Raw genomic sequence first — 20,505 nt, forward strand, 5'->3', positions numbered from 1 at the left:
ATGAAAGAAATATATATGTTAAATATTAAAACGGTTGTGAAATAATAATAAATATCGGTTGTGAATAATAAGAAAAAGAATCGGCTTTGTTTACCAACTATATTGTTAAAAGACCACGTGAGTTCCATGACCCAAAAATGGATGAAAAATGAGTACTACAACTATACTAAACGATTACTAGTATAGATTTATTGATTCATGCAATGTTTAAAGATTTATAACCATGTAGGTACAGAGTAATATATATATATTTATTTTATTTATTTATTTAGTGGAACTCGAGGGATAGGGTTGTGAAGCCACCAGGGCTTGGGTACAACCCCCCTCCATGGTAAAAACAAAAACAGCATAGTAGCACATAAAAAAGAACAATATGAACAGATAGAAAACAAAAACAAAAACCAACAAAATAAATTAATTAAAAAAACACTAATGGACACACGGGCACACACACTGGCGGTTAGGGGACGGAAGAGAGCCAGGTATATATAGGTTATATATACATAGATAATAAAAAAAAGAAATATGATTTGAAAGGGGCTTGAAAAGAAAAAGAACAGTTTTGTTAGGGGAAGGAAGATAAAAAATATACGGGGGTGACGTCACGATGGCTAGCTTTGCCCCATGCTTTCTAAACTCCTCTCCCCATCCAACCAACGCCACCGCTATACCCTAAAATTAGACGCAGCCAGTCGTAGCCCTCAAAAGCGTGTTTTCAACATTAAAGAGAGGCTCAAACTGATTTTAATGTCACCACTTGGGTCATTTTATTGAAGTTTTATTAACAGAAGTTGATAATTGAAGAAGGGTGTATCTCTATTCACTTCCCATGCTGTAGTTATGACTTATAACATGAGTGTAAGTTTTTATTAACAGAAGTTGATATTTGAAGAAGGGTGTAAGGCTCAAAATGATTTTAATGTCGCCAATTGGGTCATTTTATTGAGTTTTTATTAACAGAAGTTGATATTTGAAGAAGGGTGCATCTCTATTTACTTCCCATGCTGTAGTTATGACTTATAACATGAGTGTACGTTTTTTTTATTAGCAGAAGTTTATATTTGAAGAAGGGTGCATCTCTATTTACTTCCCATGCTGTAGTTATGATGTATAACACAGGCGTAAACAATCTTATAGGCTTTTGTCTGGATATATTTTTAAATATTTAACTATATGCCCTTTGACCTCTTTATTGATTAAGGTCCACTGTTTCTGGTAATTCAGGGTGTTTTACTAGATCAGGGGAATTGGAATTGGGGTTTTGAATCAGGGAGACAGAAGGTGATTTTGACCTCTTCATCGATTATAGGGTTCATTGTTTCTCATAATACTTGATTATCTTGATCAGGGGATTGGGGTTTTAAGTCAGGGTCCAGAGTTTCTGATAATGCGTTGTTTCTAGATCAGGCAATTAGGTTTTTTAGTCAGGGACGACGTCAGTGATTTTGAAAATATGGTAACTATGGTTGACCTCTCCATTGATTTCATTACTGTCCAGTATTTCTGATAATGCATGCTGGTTTTCTAGATCAGGGGATTTGGGGTTTTGAGTCAGGGATTTTGAAAAAAACATTGTCAGGAAAATCGTGGAAAATATAATTTACCAATTTTCTTTTAACTCTGTAGTCGAAATTGAGACTCAATAAGTAATGTTATTGACACGTAATTTCAAAAATAAAAAATATGTGTAGAAATGTTTGTTTTAGGGATCAAGATAAGGCATTTTAACTTCCCTTTAAGCTCGGGCGACAAAAATTGGTCCAGATTCAAATATTCTGGGAAAAGCGGCGGAGTTAGGGAGAGGGAAAGGGAGGGTCGAGACTGGTACAACCCGTTGCCAAAAGAGCATCCAACTCTACTTCTGTATATCCCGAACGTAGCATGCAGTTGCTAAAATCACACTAAGATGTATATACTTACACTCTACGTTTGTTGTTATTATTATTGCTTAACTTTCGATTTACGATGTAAATTATAGTTATAAATATACACTTTTCCCTAAACAATAACAAATACAAATACAAGAAAACGAAAGGGAAATTTAACGTGGAGTTTTTGAAATAACTTTAAATTGTCAGGGATTTTTTTTTAAAAAACGTAGATGACATAAATGACGTGGAAGAGTTATTGAATTTGGGAAAAGGTTCTTAAATGTCAGGGAGATTTCAAACTCTGTCGTTATAAAACACTCACTGGGAAATGTCAGGAAATTTGATAAAACTATGAGTGAATGAATTAACATAGTTTATCTGCATTACTGTAAATGAATAACTTTTAAAGCAATGAGAAACAATGGTTATTAAAGTTATTTACAAACAAAATAATTAGCTCATCATATAAATATGTTTAAAAAGTAATTATTGTTTATAATTGTGACTTTTAAACCACTTAAAAATCAATATTTAGTACCATTAAATTTTTAAAGGGGCAAAGATAACCTACAGGGGCAAAACGTTAACGTGGGTTTTCCATAGAACGCCTGTAAAACTATTTCACCGCAATACTCCGGTGTTTACTGAAACTTTATATTCCAAGGGGCGAAGATAACCTACAGGGGCAAACGTTAACATGGGTTTTCCATATGAATGAATGAATGAATGATTTATTGACCCTTGAAAAATTACAATCCCTTTTGTAACAGGGAGGAACCCTCTTATTTGGGTTCACAGGTCCGGAAAAAATTTAAATAAACTACAACAAAATTATGAAAGTATACTAAACAAAATAACTCTTTATGACGACAATATACCACCAAATCACAGAACAGGTTAAGGGGGGCGCTGGAGGCGAGCATTTGCCCATTTTTCGAAGAGAGATTTGGTTATACCAGCAATTTCAATATCTACAGCTACATCTACATTAGCACCAAGCGACAGCCTATCAGCCAGCGTAACAGCCCCAAATGTCTTGTACGGTTCTCTCTCTGTACTTAAAGCTGGACAATCTAGCACTACATGCGCGACATCCTCCCTATCCGCTCCACAGAGCGGGCAACTACGCTCTGCATGCCCAAAGATACTGGACAACCGTTCGGCTGTGGGCAGCGCCCCAGACCGAGCCAGGAACAAAAACCCACTAGCCCGAGAGTTGTCATAAAAGGGTTCTATGCCCGGGCTACTCTTTAAAGCGTATAGGTTCAAGCTCGGATGGCGAGCGAGCTCTAACCGCCATCGTGTCTGCGAAGACTCAGCCACCGCCTGATCAACTCGGCTGTACCATAGATGTAGGGAGTCAACAGCTCCTCGCGACAAACCGGCCCCATATTGCTCGTGTAAATACTCTACGCGTTTTAACCACGGTGTCTTGCGGGTCATCGCCCGGACGTATATAAACACCCGCTGTGCAACGCGCGATTCCGCCATAAACATAAGCCTACCCAGATACCGGAGTTTACTTTTTGCCTCTCTTTCTTCGAAAGTAGACCAGGCCATTTCACCTTTTACGGCGCGAACGCCTGTAAAACTACTTCCCCGCAGCACTCCGGTGTTCGCATAAACATCATCTTCCAGGGGGCAAATTGAAATTTTCTTAATTAATAATATTAAAATTAAAATTTAATTAAAATACGTGGTATATATATGCATATATTTATTTAATGAAAGGTGAATGACCTTTAGGCGACATATTTTGGTGGTACTCGGAAATAAAAGTCTATATAGAATATAAACCCTTTTAAGTTAAGTTTATAAATATTTTTGACAATATTCGCCGTGCAACGTAATTAAATTTAAATGCAAATTTGTTGCAAGGCTATACCTGGCTTATATTTAAAATATATATTATGGTTTACCTTGGGGCCTGCCTTAGTGCAAGTGTAACTTGAAACAGAATGTATTTTTCTTTTTTATATACGCAGTTTAAGACTATATAGCTGCATGGTAAAAAATTTAAATTTAAAATTTCTTCTGCAGCTACGAAAATGGGTTACGTTATAAGGCCTTAATTTACATATTTAAAATTAGTTTAATATCGAAATATTGTTGTGTATCGATTTGCGTGTTTTTATTTTTTGGTTGCCCTGTATTATTTTTATTACAATATTATTATTTTTTTGTATGTTGTAATATGTAGCTACTGGAATGCATACAGTTACTAGGAATAATTGTGTAGGCATTTTCACTTAACGTATCTAGGGCTAAATTTGTAAACTACTTCATTATCCCTTTGATTTTAACTTACCCAAATATTTTTTAATTTTGTTTTGTAACTAAAACCAAAATGACCAACGTAGTCGTTTCAAAGCTTGGTTTTGGTTGGCGCAAATTGAGATTGGGGGGGGGGGGGGTTTGAAAGCGGTGAATTTTAAAACAACAACAACGGGATAGCACTTAGTGCAACTACCCATACCTCAATTTGCAATAAAGTCAATTGAAAAATTACAAACCTTTATTAACGAAAATAAAGCAAACTCCGACTGATTCTGAACGAAATGTTCAATATTATTATTATTAAAATTTAAATTCTGAGGTATAAAAGGCTTTTAGCGAAAAATTGGGAGAACATCTTTAAAATATATGAATGTTTTTCAAGTTAAGAATGTACCGTTGTTGAAGCTACGTTGCGTATCCCCCCCTGCTTACGCTCTTGGTATTTTCTTAGAGTGAAATTGAATATATTATCAAAACTGGTGGCTCGTTTAACGCGAACAATAGAGGTTCATTAATAATTCGCGCCTAGACTTGGTGACTGCATGGAGAAAACACAGGGGCTAATAATTATGACGTTGTGTTATAAATACCGGCTCCTTTTCGCTCGCGCCGGCCCAAAACTGCTGCACGTGTAATTTTCCCGCCATTTGCTAGCTCCTTTTCTCGCGCGCCCAAAACTGCTGCACGTGTAATTTTCCCGCCATTTACCAGCTCCTTTTCGCTCGCGCCAAAATTAGTGGCACGTGTAATTTTCACGCCATTTATTCTAATAATGTTATACACTCAAATTCAGTAGAATAGGTGTGATTTAAATTATAAATTATTATTTTGCGCATATGTTTGAGACGTATTTTTCGTTTCAAAAATTCCCTGACTTCTCCGGCTCTATAGGTTTTTCCTGACTATCTAAAGTCAGTTTTCTTTAATTTTAGTTTTAACTTTTATTCTTAATTAGGAAATTCAGAAATGAGTTTAAAAATTAAATTACTAATACCAAAATTAATTTATATAAAAAAAATATACAAACTAGTACCAAAATTAAGTTATAAAAATACAGTAGCAATACGTCAACAACTGTCTGGGCAGGACTTCAGGGACTTCAAAGTAGATTTATACGGATGTAATCATTAGTCAAATCCTCCCCCTCAAACTTTCCCCCTCAAACCCAATGGAGATTCTCCAATATACTAACTAACTAACCACAGAAGTAAGGCTCATTTGACCTGATCTAAGGCTATAGACAAAAAACCCTCTTCTAGAAAAAACCGGGTTTTTTTCTTAAAATACTTACCTCCCTCTTAACGTTAAACCGATTTCTACTGATTTTATAAAGGAATAGTGTAAGGAAAAATTATCCTTGAATTATCCTTTGAATTATTTTTTTTAAATGGGGTTGTTTATTTATTTATTTATTTTTATAAAGAAAGTTCAAAGGTTAAAAGTTAAAAATTTAAATTCAATTCGGGTTCGAATTTTCCTTTAATCCAGGCCCGCTCGCCTCGCCTCTCCTGTTCTCGTCGTATATTTAAATTTGAAGGTTCATTAAGCTAAAAGGCCCTACCAGGTCCGTATAATCCTAAGCAGGGACCTATTCCCCTTGCCCTTGTGACGTAACCGAAAACCCTTAATGAGCTTGTGTTCCTTCCATCCATTCGAAGTATGCCTATGCTTTTAAAAATCGTTAACCCGATTTTTCTATTGGGGAATTTAGCTAGTATTCCAGCTTCCAGGATCATATAAAACTGAAAGCCAAGTTATAAATTAATGCACTAGGGACATAAGGTATGCGTGCGTGCTTATAATGAACTAGGGTCCAGATAGGGTCAAGGGTAAATTTTACTATATTTAATTATAATATTAAAAAGTAAATAATAATTTAAACGGAAATTTTTTGTCTAAAAATACGTTTATAATAATTTAAACATAAAATATTTGGTCTAAAAATACATTTAAAATAATTTAATTATAATTTTTTTGTCTAAAAATACATTTAAAATAATTTAAAAATAAAATTTTTTGTCTAAGAATACTTTTATAATAATTTAAACATAAAATTTTTGTCTAAAAATACCTTTAAAATAATTTTAACATAAAGGTTTTGGTCTTAAAATACATTTAGGTTATTGAATAGAACTTGACTTAATAATGCGGTCAAAAATTTTTGAAAGATGGACCCCCACCTAAAAAAAATGAATAATATTCTTAGTCCATCAAAAACCGTATTTCATAAATTCCATTTTTTATTATTTCTTTGAGGTGTAAGAAAAGAAAGTTTTCATCTTCTTTTACCCGGACTTTGAAAAAGGATTATTACACATACTATTTTGGTGAGAAAGAGCTTTTAAGGGACCCTTCTTTACAATTTTTAATCCTTTTTAAAGAGCTTATCTCTCTTTTCTCCCCATCTCTTGGGTATTCAAGAATAAGAAAGTTTTCCAAGGCCTACCTTATTATTTAAGTTCTTAAAGATTTAAAGAACTTCTTGATAAAATAATTAACTTTTTCTACTTCATTATCTTCCCTTTGTCATGGTATAATGGTGGGTTTTTATATTAAAATTTAGACATTTTAATAAATAATTTTATTTTTATAATATAATATAAAACTTAAAAAAAGTATTTGTCTAAATTAAATAATTAATTAATTTAATTTAATTAAAAACGATCCAGGTTTAATTAACGACTACACCAACATACACACGCCTATCCTATAATATCATTAATTAACGTGTATCCAATTAATCGTTTGAAACTCCATAAACAAATTAAAAAAAAAAACCCTAACCCCACCCCCTGAACTAAAATTTGACAAGAGTACTCGGCCTAGTCTAAAAAGCGTGCATTAAAAATTCCTGCCACGTTCTTTAAAAAAATGCCGCGCCTTTTTCGACTTGCACGAGCTGACGCACGAGCTATTACCGTTGTCATGGTTTCTACCTGCCTAACATATTTGTAACAAGAGTAGAGTCACGTGACACTTAACCCTGAGTATGTGTGTGAGTGTAGTTTTAATTGCAAGGAGTGGAAAAGGCGCCAACCAATTTGGTGCCTTAATTGTTCCCTAAGGTTCAAGGAATGCATGCCGAATGCGTTTAACTGAATTTAAGGTTTTTCCTAGGGTATGGATTGGTTACTAACGAATTTTCCTTAATTTCGCCATGACAATTTAAAATACATGTGGTCCGTGCATCCCTTATGGGGCCAAACCAAATCTTATGGGTGGACATAGAAGTATAGATGTATAGAACATTTTCGGACTCCAGATTGATTTCCCATAGAACTTACCATCCATGAATCCCACTGCATCATGTACTAAGTCAAACCAAGAAGTGATATCTAGTTTATTAGGGAGAAGATGCCTAAGTATTGGCCCGCCATAGTCCTGCAGTCCCCCCTTTCAAAATACAAATGGGGACATAAAAGGAGGAGACCGGGCTATTTCTCCTCCTCTCCTCAGTCGGAAAATATGACTGTAATTTTCGTCCTCATTCGCGTCGCGCTGACGTGCACGAGTTTTCAAGAACCAATGAGATGCTGGTTATTGTAATTTAGAAGTGGCGGGGATTAACTCCGGACACGTCTACGTTTGGACTGGAGATAAAGAGCTAGAAATGTGGATGAATGAATTTATACCTTCTCCCTAATAAACTAGATATCACTTCTTGGTCAAACTATAATTAAATTACCCCTTCTATTGCAACACCACGTAGACCTTTATTAAATGTTCAAAATAATCATGCTAGGCCTAGTTTTCTATGCAACGGTACCGTATATGAATGTTGAACACGCCAAAGGGTTATTAAGATATTAATCGATCGTGGAAATGCGTCGAAAACCTCCCTTTTTTCTTTAAAATGCATAAATACATTATTACGAAACAACACCATAACCTATTTACTCAATTTATTTAACTTGCGAAAATATTTTATTCCAAAAGGAAATACCAGTGCCTTATTCCAAAATGAATCAAATGACGTCACGGTGGTATTTTATTTTTTCCCCACCAGTGCAATGTTACGTAGTCAACACCATATTGTATTTTTACCGAGGGGCTGGTCTCTTAGTGTAATCGATGTACACGAATGTACCTTTGACTGTTCTAATGTGATTACGCGTAATCTTTAAAAACTCCGCCCTTAACAGTGCAAAAATTATTGCATGTATTACGTAATCGGTGTATAGGGAATTTGACAGTGATTAGCCCCTCGGTTTTTACCTCAAAGTTTTATTATTAACAGTGAAAAAAAAATATAATAACAGACTAAACTTTATACAAAAACACGTCAAAATATAATAAAAGAACCGCAGTTTTCTTTATATATTTATGTCTTTCCAAGACGCTAACATACTATAAATTTTCACGAACCCCGCCAACGTAAACATACGTATAAATATTAATATATAGCGTGTCATTTATTATATGCATAGGGGTTGTAAGAAAAATATGGCTATACATTTTATATTATCATAAATAAATAAATAAGATAAACCCTTATAAGTTATAAATGTTTTACTGATAACCCCTTTAATTATATTAAATTTAACGTAAGAAACGATGAAAGACAATGAATGCTTTAAGGGGTCATCCCTAAAACACTGTTTTCAATCAATGTTCATAACTTTAACTTGTGTTAGGGGCTGTTCAGTACATGTCCCTTATGGGGGGTCAAACAAAATCGGTGTGGTCATAGAAGTATAGATGCATCCAACTGAAATCATGTTACTACTTAGGCAAACTATAATTACCCAAGGAGCTCATTTTGTAATGGACATAAACACCCTGTATAACTCTTTGATACTCACAAATTACTTACGGCTAGTTAAACTTATGAAGAGTTATCATATAGACTTATGATGTTTTTGTTTTATTATGGATTCGCAATATAAGAATTGAGAGCTCGCGCACTTTATAGGGGTCCCATAGTTTTTGGCGCCTATTTTTCCCGCCGCCAACTGTATGATGCCCGGATCCTGTCTAACAATATATATAAATATATATCTTTGTTTGTTCCGGGGGCAGGGGGAGGGAAGGGAAGGGTCATCCGTAGGGGGTTAAAATAATAGAGGTCACCATGCAGCACCAGGAAGATCAGAGAACAAAACTTCCCATAGAACTTTAATCCCCTAGTGTGTTCGTCTCGCTGGAAGGAAAAATCATGTTTATTCTTTTGGATAAAGGTTATATAAAAACCTACTTTATATATTTATTATAGGGGACTTTATTATAAAGACTTGGTTGAAATGAAATAATGTGGATAGGTTGAAGAATTGACCATTGCGAAAAGGGGGCGGGGTTTAGTGTCGTCTGCTTCATATTTAAGGGTTAAAAAGGGAGTTATGTGGATGTAAAGAAGATAATTAAGTTACCAGTCTTGTGTGCACCTAAGTACGTTTTTAAGTCACTTCTAATGTCTTTGGACTCTAATCGGAGTGTGTTAGATTTTAATAGATTTTGTAGGTGGTTTTTAATTGATTTTGTAGGTGGTTTTTAATTGATTTTGTAGGTGGTTTTTAAATAATTTTGCAGACAGCTTTAATCGACTGTGTATACAGTTTTTAATTGATTTTGTAGACAGTTTTTTAATCGACTTTGTAGACAGTTTTTAATTGACTTTGTAGATAAAGAAGACAGTTCTAATCTTTCAGTCCAAGAATGGGTTTTTGAACTTCTTTAGCGAACGTCGTCAACTTTTGAAGTCGCAAACGTATAAGTTAACTAGGGCACACAATCAGGTTTCCAAACCATTGGAAGTTAAGCGATATTTCTTTCGTTCCCATTGTGGGATGCTTCTCTTTTGAGGAAATCGGCTTCTTTGATCTTATTCGACACTTTCTGATAATACCCAGACTGCCTTTCGGTCAGTTTTTGATAATTTCATTGTACGCCTTTCGTATAGCCGCAACCGATTGCGGATAATCTTTCCAGATCAGCTAACTGGAAAAGTCCTTTCTGAATTTTTCCATCCAGGAATGCATACAGCTTATTGGAATCATTGTGTGTCCCCCATGTTCTCCATTTTAAAATTCGTCATACGTATAGCTCCTCCCACAAAATCTGCCCTAGATACGTTGAGTGAAAATAACATGGATGGCAATACGCAATGATTCTTAGTAGCTGTATCAATTCCTGCCTCATCTTTTGTAGATACGTAAGAAGATCTTTGATTTCATTTAATGATATTTTTTTCGTTTTGCAATCGTTTGCTATAAGCGCTTTTGTCTACGATGCAAGATTGCTTTAAATTTTAGCAAAGTTATCAATTCAATGGTCGTACTCGATTTGAACAATGGGTCCTGGATTATAGATAAGGTTAAAGGTTATCTGTTGCCATCTTTAGTATAGTAGAGTCTGCTCTGGCTGGGAAAAATTGCCTATTTGTAAATTAACGGCGTGTTGAAAACTTTCATGGAAACTTTTTCAAAACTAATATTATGTCATATAAGTTTTTCCTTATGCCCCTTAACACACTTCGTAAGTTAAGTATTAGTCTATGAGCCACGTACCATGATGTAAACCCCTTTACCATAAGTTTATAAGATATGTTATGTTCCATAAGTTTGTTTAATTAATCTCTGGTCATGACAAACTGAATTTAAAGGCTTGTAATTTTGAAGTGAGTGAGTGAGTGAGTGAGGTAGGTCATAGATTCGAGAGGAGGTAAAACGAGGGAAGCCTGGTGAGTGAGTCGCCAACTGCTCTTGTTACCGATCATGGGGGAAAAAAAATAAATAAAAGAAAATTCTGGCTAAGAATGAATTTTTTTTTCATTGTACAAAATCATTCCCGAATTTCAAAAGTAATTCAAGAATATAAAACTCGATTGAAAATAGGTTGCGCTTTGTGAAATCCCCTTATAGAATAGAAAGACGATTCAATTCTATTGTTATGTCTTTTTTTAAATTGAATGAAGGACATATATACTATTCTGTTCGGACATTTATTGACCGTTCCGGGAGTTATACGTCCAAAAACGGAAGTACTTTTGTGATCAGTCTTTCTTTAATACGATTTAAAAAATATAAGAACTTATTTCTTTGCGCATGCAGTATCATAAGTTTATAAGATATGTATGTTCACCATAAGTTTGTTTAATTAATCTCTGGTCATGACAAACTGAAAGGCTTGTAATGAATTTGAAGTGAGTGAGTGAGTGAGTGAGTGAGGTAGGTCATAGATTCGAGAGGAGGTAAAGCGAAGGAGACCTGGTTGGTGAGTGAGGTGGCGCTGCTGTCAAATTTGGGCTTAGTAATGCATAGACTAAATAGGAGTGCCTAGATGGAATAGGACCTAGCTGCAACATTAATTAATCACCACCGAGTGTACTTAGGACTTCAATTCTGCGCTTCTGTCAAAGGCATAGTAACCCGAAGCTAAATAAAATTACATTGCATTGCATTGCGTTTAAGTAAGCTTCAATATTAGTTTCAAAACAATAACATACTACACAGCCCCTAATGATTTTGACCTTTGACCCTTGTCCTTTTTTGGTGGGGGGTTAAATAGTAGATCTGTTAGTCGTATATACGTTACAATAACACACAATGGGGGGTCTAAGCCCCTAAATCCCGCGCCAACAGAGATAAGAATCCATCTTTTGTGAAAGATAAGAAACCTCTAAGCCTCGTTTCGGCCTTCTTTCTGGAATTGAGCCCAGATCCCGGGTAGGCCTATATGGTCTCTTATTTCTGCTCAAATGTCATATCAACCACAAGACAGTCCTATAGCTAGAATGGACCCCCAACCAACGCACGTTTTGGTGGTGTTATCATAAGTTTATAAGTGATATGGTCGCTCCATAAGTATGATATGCACTACCTATACTTTGTCGTAATGCTACTGAGAGACTTACAGCAGCTCGAGATAACTAGTTCGAGAAGGAGAACGAGGGGGAGCGAGTCAATTGAAGTCCTAAGTACACTCGGTGGTGGTTAATTAGTTTTGCATCCTAGGACCTATTCCATCTAGGCACTCCTATTTAGTCCGCATTACTAAGCCCAAATTTGACAGCAGCGCCACCTCACTCACTCACCAGGCCTAGCTCGCTGCTTTACCTCCTCTCAGTTTGTCATCACCAGATATTAATGAAACAAACTTATGGAAGGAACACACATATCTTATGAACTTGCATCAATTGAATTTCAGAACAGAAACAGAAACAGAGCAAGGGTCTTAACGAATTCGGTGTGATTATTATTATGATTATAAACAAACTACTTTAAGTGTAAGCGAAGAATCTTACAAAGAATTCAGTAACTAATAATTTAGATATCTTTTCCCTTGCCAAAAACCAAAGTTTGTATGTTGGCTCAAGATATTCATTAATTTGCATAAAACTCGTGCCTGGAAATCATTAAAAGCGTGGAATATTCATCAAATTAATTAAGTAACTTTCGCAGCCTGAATATGCCCGTAATTATTGCCTTATTTTGCCTTATTTTCTTAAAGAAATTCGGGCCCAATCCAAGGTTGTAAATTAATATGGACTATTTCAACGTAAGACGTGTGTTGAAATAATTAAGACTTTCGTAGCGTTGGGTGTTTTGGGGGGTTTTGTGTAAGAAAAGGTATGGGCCGAAATGGTCTAGGGTGAAGTATGTATCAGTTTAAGGTTATACTATGGATAAGCCTTTGAGATACTGCATGGACTTGGGTCGACTCGGGTCCTTTAAGAGCCAAAGACTTTAAGGAAAAATACAGCTAAGGTGGTTCTGGCTAGCAGACGCCATGCACTAAACCAATGGCGGGGGAATGACGAAACAGTAGTCCTTAATCATGACTAATTAAATGTAGTAATTAGCATATTGTAATAAGAGATAATTAATTTTATTGATTAATTTTAATATTTAATTATTTTTATATTTAGAAAAAGGAAGCCGTTCTTTTAATTAAGGTTTAATCAGTTATGTAGCTGTACTATTCCTTTAATTTTCGAGTTGCCCACAGCTAGGGCTAAGGCCGGAGCTCGAGCCGCAGAACCCCCGAGTATTTGTTTAATGAAGGGAAAACATTCTTCTTTGGTAATTACATTAAGGAATTTTTGGAAGGAACCTTCTTTTTGACCCCGGACAGTCTAGAGACAGCTTCGTGATTAAAAGGTCTCCCGTCTAGCCTGAGGACAGGGCCCTTACGTGTAAGGATCCCGTTTTAACGAGGGTTAGAGACCATATCAGAACAGGCTGGAAACCCCATATGCCACAGTGCACGCAGAGTTAACCTAAAAGGAACCCGCATGGTTATACCGATGTCGCTCCGGGAACGCATGCTGGACATAATCCATGATGGCCATCTGGGAATTGAAAAATGCAGACGCCGCGCCAGACAGGCGTTGTATTGGCCGAATATCAACGCTGATATTGAGCGTACTTGCAAGAGTTGCTCAACATGCGACAAGTATCAGTATACCCAGCCCCAAGAGCCGTTAATTATGCGCCCGTTGCCAATGGATCCATGGGAGCGCGTGGGCACTGATATATTTCATTATCAAGATAAGGACTATCTCGTCGTAATTGATGGCTATTCCAATTACCTGGAAGTAGATGACATTAAGTCACTTGGAGCCCCAACCATCATCCATTGCCTAAAGAAGCATTTTGGAAGGCACGGCATCCCACGGGAGGTTCTTTCGGATAACGTTCCGTTTGGCTCACAAGAGTTCCAGTTATTCTCTAAGGAGTATGGGTTCACGCACACCACCTCTAGTCCCAAATACCCGCAATCAAATGGGCTGGCGGAAAAGGGTGTACAAATTGCCAAACGTTTGCTCAAGAAAGCTGTGGATTCTAAGCAAGACTATGAGTTGGGTCTCTTAAGTTACCGCAACACTTCAACACGACCTTCAATGGTCATGCAATACAGGTTTACAGGTTTAAATTGTTCGCCGTACAATGGTACGCCCTTTTGAATCAGGGCGGCTCCCTAAAAGTGGGGGAGCGCAGCAGAAGTTAATATGTTAAACAATATGCGCGAATGTTACACTGTTTGTGGTGGCAGCGGGGGAACGGAAGCCTTGAGACCTACCGGTCCAGAAAATGCGGTATATATGAGTCGGGGTGGGCGCGTCGCCAGGCTTCGTTTTTGGTCCACCAGGTCGTGAGGATGGCCCGAACGGCGTCGTGGTCCCAAACGGAGCCCTCCAGACCCAGGACGACTTCCAACGGGCTACCACGATTGACACGGCGCCAGTTGGAGGTCGCGGATGAGGCACACGTCTCTGGACACGCCATTAGGACGTGAAAGACATCTTCGTCTTGGAGACCACAGAGGCGACAGGTGCGCTGGTAATCGCCGAAGTCGGCGCGGCGGACACCCGTAAGCAGGGACCCCGTCCGTGCCTGGAAAAGGAGGCCTCCTCCGTGAGAGCCATCATAGCAGGCCTCCACTGAGGGATGCGCTTTAGCCGCGTAGTGCCGTAGGCTTTGCTTGGCGGAGATTGCGGAGCGCCACGTCCGTTCGGCGTGCTCGGTTGTTTCCCCGTCGACTTGGCTGGCCCAGGTGTCATAGGATGTTGCGTCACCCCTAGCGGTGCCGACCCCATATTTCCTATCCAACGCCGCGACGCGGAAAGTCCATGAGGTCTCTAGACCGTTGGCACGAATGGACTCGCACACTTGTTTGGCCAATCTGACTTGGGGGAGGAACTTTAGGCGGCCGAGGTACCTGAGTTTGGAACGAGCTTCTCGGGCCTCCATTGCAAAGGCCGATGGCAAAGTTCCAAGATAGGTCCTGACAACAAGAAACGTCTTTAATATGGAATAGGCCCTAAGCCGTTCGTATGCTATTTTTATAAATAATGTCTGATAAGTCCAAAAAGGGCGTTTTTGAGTTGAAAATGTCCTATTACATTTTGCAAGTAATTATTAGAATACTCTACAGGGAAATGTTCACTAGACGTGGTTTGGTGATACACAAATTTTCATGAAAATAAGTTTTGTTTAATTTTTTAAGTACAAGAATTAGAAATATACAAAAAACGGTATTTAACCAATGTTTTGACCAAAGTTGATCAAATTTGAACGTGAAAAAGTTAGATTTAGGCCTAGGATTGTTCTAAAAGGAGCTCATTTCAATCATTGATAAGGGGATTGTTGACCATTCTGTTGTCTTCTTCTGGTACACGTTCAGAATACAAACTTAAATGAAACCTAACTTAAGTTTTCGGGCGCCTCTTCTGGCATTACATCGCGCAATACATCCATTGCAGCACTAAACATATCACGTGTTATTTCCAAGTTAGCCTCATTCCAAGCAGTTGTCTGGAAAATGTATATATCATGATTAGCGATGAATTTAACGGCGACTTTTTTAAGTTTTTCCATTTCGTATTTTATTGCAATTAGCAGAATTTCTACGGCGTTTTCCCGGTTGATCAGTGTTTGCAGTCGGTCACCGCATATCTCTCGTAGATCTCTCATGGAACAGAGATAGGCGGCGTGTATCAATGTTTGGCAAGTGTTGTCTATATTTGATGGAATTTTTCCGGTGTAGATGAAATATAGTAAATCGTAGACGGTGCGGACACCGTCGTCCAGCCTGTTAAGTTTTCCTTGGCTTCCTTCATGTCGCTTGAGAACATAGTTTTGAAATACTCGGATTTGGCTGCAAGTAGTAATTTGTGGCAGCCTGCAGTGGTGGGCAAATTCGCGAATTTTTCGATCATTCGCCGAATTTCCCCCCCCCCCCCGGCTTGGTAGTACAACATCATTCGCGATTTGCCCAACACTGGACTACTGGCAGGGAAACTGTTCTTTTTTTATCACGCAGTCGCTAAGAAAGTTACCGTTCATGAAGTTATCAAGTTCAAGGGTGTTAGCATTTTTTTTAGTCGTTTAACTCTACGCTAGATGTCACTAGCGTTCCTATATTTTCTCAGTTGATTGTAAACCCCCACTCTCTTCCCCCCCCCCTCATTTTTTTGGTACGCGAGCCTAAGGTAAAACACGACTCACGAGGGTACTTTTTTTTAGTAGTCAGCCTGACTAGTGTGCCCCCCTATCCCAATTTTTTTTAGTAGTCACTGACTAGTGGGGGAAAAATTGGGGGTATAAAAACAAGATGGTAAGGTAATGTATATATTTGCTTTACCACTAAAGCACAGAAAACAGAAACGTGACACGTCTGAATAAAAGTAGGATTTTATTAATACCAGTTGAGTAAATGACTAAAGGGTCGTGGGATTCTCTTAATCTCTTCCCCCTGTCTTAAATTCCGTTCCTTTGCCGTTATATGAAAACGCGTATAGACTTGTCAAATGTTTAGCTCTATTAAAAATTATTTTGAGACGCATGGTTTACGAATATTTGGGACATTATTTTACTAGTCAAGTTGACTAGTGAGCCCCCAGATTTCGATTTATTTTAGTAGTCAAATGCCTTGACTAGTGCCTTATGTAGAGCCCTGATGGCGGGCCCTACAAACAGTATCAAGCAATGTTGCGCTATTAAAAATTGCGACAATTCTTTCTTCAGATTCCCAAAAGATTTAGTAAGGTAATAAATATTTATAATAGTAACAAAAATAGGTAAAAATTGGTTTTTGTTGTTAAATTATGATTTTGCCCTTTAGCCTAATATTTTTACCAACTAACCGTAGACCTGTATTTAAGGCAATTTAATTAAACTTATGTTTTACTCTATAATCAAAAATTAATTAAAAAATAGCTAAAATGTATCCAATTTAATTAATTTCTGTTTTACAAATAAAATGCTTTTACTTTTTTTCTTTCCCGATTTCACCCATAGATTTAATTAAAAAATTACAAGATCGAAAAAAAAAATTGTATCTTTTTTTATAAAAGTAATAAAAATATAGATATTTTATCTACCTTATATTTTATCTACCTATTGTTTATACCATAAGTTCATAAGATATGTTCTATAAGTTTGTCACTGGTTACTGAGAGCTTGTCATGAAGTGACGTAGATGAAACGTCATAGATTCTCGTAAAGCGACTCCTGGTTATGCGCTGTCAAAGGCTTAGTACAGACTAAATGGGAAGATGGACTGCAAAACCGCGTGTAGTCAATTCTCGCGTCGTTCTCGAACCAGCTCTCATTAAGTCTCTAGCATTACGAAGTATAGGAAGTTATGTTTATACCAACAAACGCAAAATCTCATTCATTTCGGGTCTCGTAAATAGGCCTATATAATGTTTAAATTGGTTTAATTTTTTATTAGTTCAGGTTAAAAATAAGCGGACAACAGTATTCCGTTCTCAACAGATTAATTTATGTAGATAATTTAAACGTTCGGTATAAGGGATTTCGACTCCATTTTGGTCAAATATAACTTTAAAAGAATTCATTAGGAATGTTTTACCACCCTAGCCTAATTAATACACGGTTTTCTTAAGTCTGCAATACCCTGTTTCCCATCTTTATACTCTCTTTTCGATACTAATACCCAATGTTACAACTTTCAGAACTTAAGTCGATGACGAAAAAAAGGAGTTGGTCCCTTGGAGTTGTATCGATATCCTTTGGTATTTTTTATATACTATCGTATACACGTTTTACCTTCATAGTTCCCTGTTTCCCAATACTAGAAGCTTAGCTGCAATGATGCAACAACTTCATGCAAGCTCTATGTTACAACTTTCAGAACTTGAGTCGATGGCGAAAACAAGGAGTTCGTCCCTTGGAGTTGTATTGTTATCCTTTGGTATTTTTTATATACTATCGTATACACGGTTTACCTTCATAGTTCCCTGTTTCCCAATACTAGAAGCTTAGCTGCAATGATGCAACAACTTCATGCAAGCTCTATGTTACAACTTTCAGAACTTGAGTCGATGGCGAAAACAAGGAGTTCGTCCCTTGGAGTTGTATTGTTATCCTTTGGTATTTTTCTGATACTATCGTATTCCCCCGTTTATCATCATAGTTCCCTGTTTTCTCGGCCCCTCGAGCCTTCTGCTGCCTTAGTCCGAGCCCTGTCACCGACCACCTCCTGGCTGGGCTCGCCGCCGACGGTGTCCCGCCTCTGTCACCTGCTTAAGGGGCGTTGCCGGGCCCGCTGGCCGATCCCGTATGCCTTGACGGCGGTTCCGCAGGTACCATTTGGGCACAGGGATGAAGGCAGGAGGGGGGCGCTGTAGAGGCCCCCTACGCGCCGGAGCAGCGCCTAATCAAATGCATTCTGAGTTCCCTGTTTTCTAATACAATGATGCAACAACTCCATTTGGTAATCTATGCACGCTCTATGTTACAACTTTCAGAACTTGAGTCTCTGTCGGAAACAAGGAGTTGGTCCTTTGGAGTTGTATTATTATCTTGTGAAATTATTCTTTTCATGACAATCAAGCTACAGATATAGCAGCGTAAGTTCATAATATATGTTCCATACGTTTGCCACTGGTTACTGAGAGCTGGTCATGAAGCGACGTAGTTCATAGATTCTCGTATACGGGACTTACGAGGTTACCGCCCCCTTTTCGGAGAGTTGTTCTGCCAAGGCTACGGAGCGCGTTCGACGACAGCGAATGTCAGCGCCCACAGAAGTACCTCTCGTAAATCCCGTATAGCGAGCCTGGCTTAGTACAGACTTATGGAACATATCATATAAACTTATGATATTAAGTAATAAGCTCTCAAATATGGATACATAGAACAGATACTACTACTAGTTTCCTTTTTGCAGATGATAAAAATATTCATTGTAATGTGAGTATTGGGAAAGTTGAACAATTGTACATCAGTACCAAGTCCATCTGAAGTTTCACGATCAGGAGTGCAAACACCGACGGGAAACACCGTGCTTTCTTAACATAACAGAACAAGATGGCCCAAGGGCTGGGCCTTAATAGTAATTTTACACGGCTCACGTGACCCCCCCCCCGTATAGTTGATCTCCAATAAATCGTACAACTAAAAACATTTCTGAAACACAATCGTGTATCCCTTTAATTTCTAATAACGTCACATTTCAAATAATATTAATGAAACTAAATTGTGCACCCCACTAAAGTATAATTTTTAAAAACCATACGAATCAAATAATGTATTTAAACAAAATCCTGGATCCCCTAAACCAGAAATCACTATGACCGTAAAGCGTCCCCTCTATTTTACGAAACCTAACCTAACCATCCAGCATAATCTCTGATGTATCACGCGCACAAAGTGCAGTAGTGCACGAAAATTATCATCTTGTTTCCCTTCACTCAAAAAAGCCCGCGAGATTTAAACTACCTTTCTTTCCTCTCTCTCCGAGCGGGATGCCCCCTCTCCCTCTTCCCCCTCTCACTAATATACCAGGCAGGCAGTTCTCTCTCTACGCGGAGCTTCGTATCGCCACCGCGTACGCTAGCGATCTCTCTCTCTCATCGTAAGCGTACGTTTCGCGGACGCGACCGGTTTCCCTCTCTCTCTCATCGTAAGCGTTCGTTTCGCGGACGCGTCCGGGACAGGGACAGGGGTTTTGGTGCCGTTTCTTAAATTTTACCGTAATTAAAATTCCGTGTAAAATTAAAAAGGGCGAGCCGAATAGGTTGACATGACACACTCTTAATAAACAGAATAAATGACTTTAACAATGAAATTTTGCATACAGTATAAAAGTTGTAACATAAGCATGGTTTGATATGCTTACGGTTATAATTAGAGATGGCCGATACCAGGCTTAACCCGATACCGATCGATACCGGTACAAACATGAACCGATACCGATATGATCCAAAACCAACCGATCCGATACTATTTTAAAAAATAGGCCAAATTGCCCGTGGATTTTTAAAAAATAGCCCAAATTGCCCGGGGATTTTTAAAAAATAGCCCAAATTGCCTGGGGATTTTTGAAAAATAGCCCAAAATGCTCGGGGATTATTAAAAAATAGCCCAAATTGCCCGGGGATTTTTAAAAAATAGCCCAAATTGCCCGGGGATTTTAATAAATAGCCCAAATTATTTCCCCCGGAGCTTATAGCCCTACTTTTCAAAAACCCCCGGAGCTTTTTTTTGCCCGGGGATTTTAAAAAATAGCCCAAATTGCCCGGGGATTTTAAAAATAGCCCAAATTGCCCGGGGATTTTAAAAATAGCCCAAATTACCCGGGGATTTTTAAAAAATAGCCCAAATTACCCGGGGATTTTTAAAAAATATCCCAAATTGCCCGGGGATTTTTAAAAAAATAGCCCAAATTGCCCGGGGATTAAAAAATAGGCCAAATTGCCCGGGGATTTTTAAAAAATAGCCCAAATTACCCGGGAATTTTTTAAAAAACAGCGCAAATTACCCGGGGATTTTTAAAAAATAGCCCAAATTACCCGGGGATTTTTAAAAAATATCCCAAATTGCCCGGGGATTTTTAAAAAAATAGCCCAAATTGCCCGGGGATTTTTAAAAAATAGCCTAAATTGCCCCGG

The 20,505-nt window shown here is 37.8% G+C and overlaps 1 protein-coding gene across 1 annotated transcript; it reads left to right on the forward strand.

The window, feature by feature from the left end:
• The first annotated feature begins 17,569 nt into the window (after positions 1 to 17,569).
• On the forward strand, positions 17,570 to 19,682 carry LOC149615486 (uncharacterized). Its single transcript, XM_089856292.1, has 3 exons — positions 17,570 to 18,195; positions 18,361 to 18,462; positions 18,783 to 19,682. Exons 1-2 carry the CDS (start codon positions 17,881 to 17,883, stop codon positions 18,436 to 18,438), a joined length of 393 nt encoding a protein of 130 aa, XP_089712418.1. The 5' UTR covers positions 17,570 to 17,880; the 3' UTR covers positions 18,439 to 18,462; positions 18,783 to 19,682.
• The last annotated feature ends 823 nt before the right edge of the window (positions 19,683 to 20,505 follow it).

This window comes from Phalangium opilio, unplaced genomic scaffold, assembly GCF_054372755.1.
Source record: "Phalangium opilio isolate 3A_F unplaced genomic scaffold, DU_Popi_V2 ptg000217l_1, whole genome shotgun sequence".
Taxonomy (NCBI): Eukaryota; Metazoa; Arthropoda; class Arachnida; order Opiliones; family Phalangiidae; genus Phalangium; species Phalangium opilio.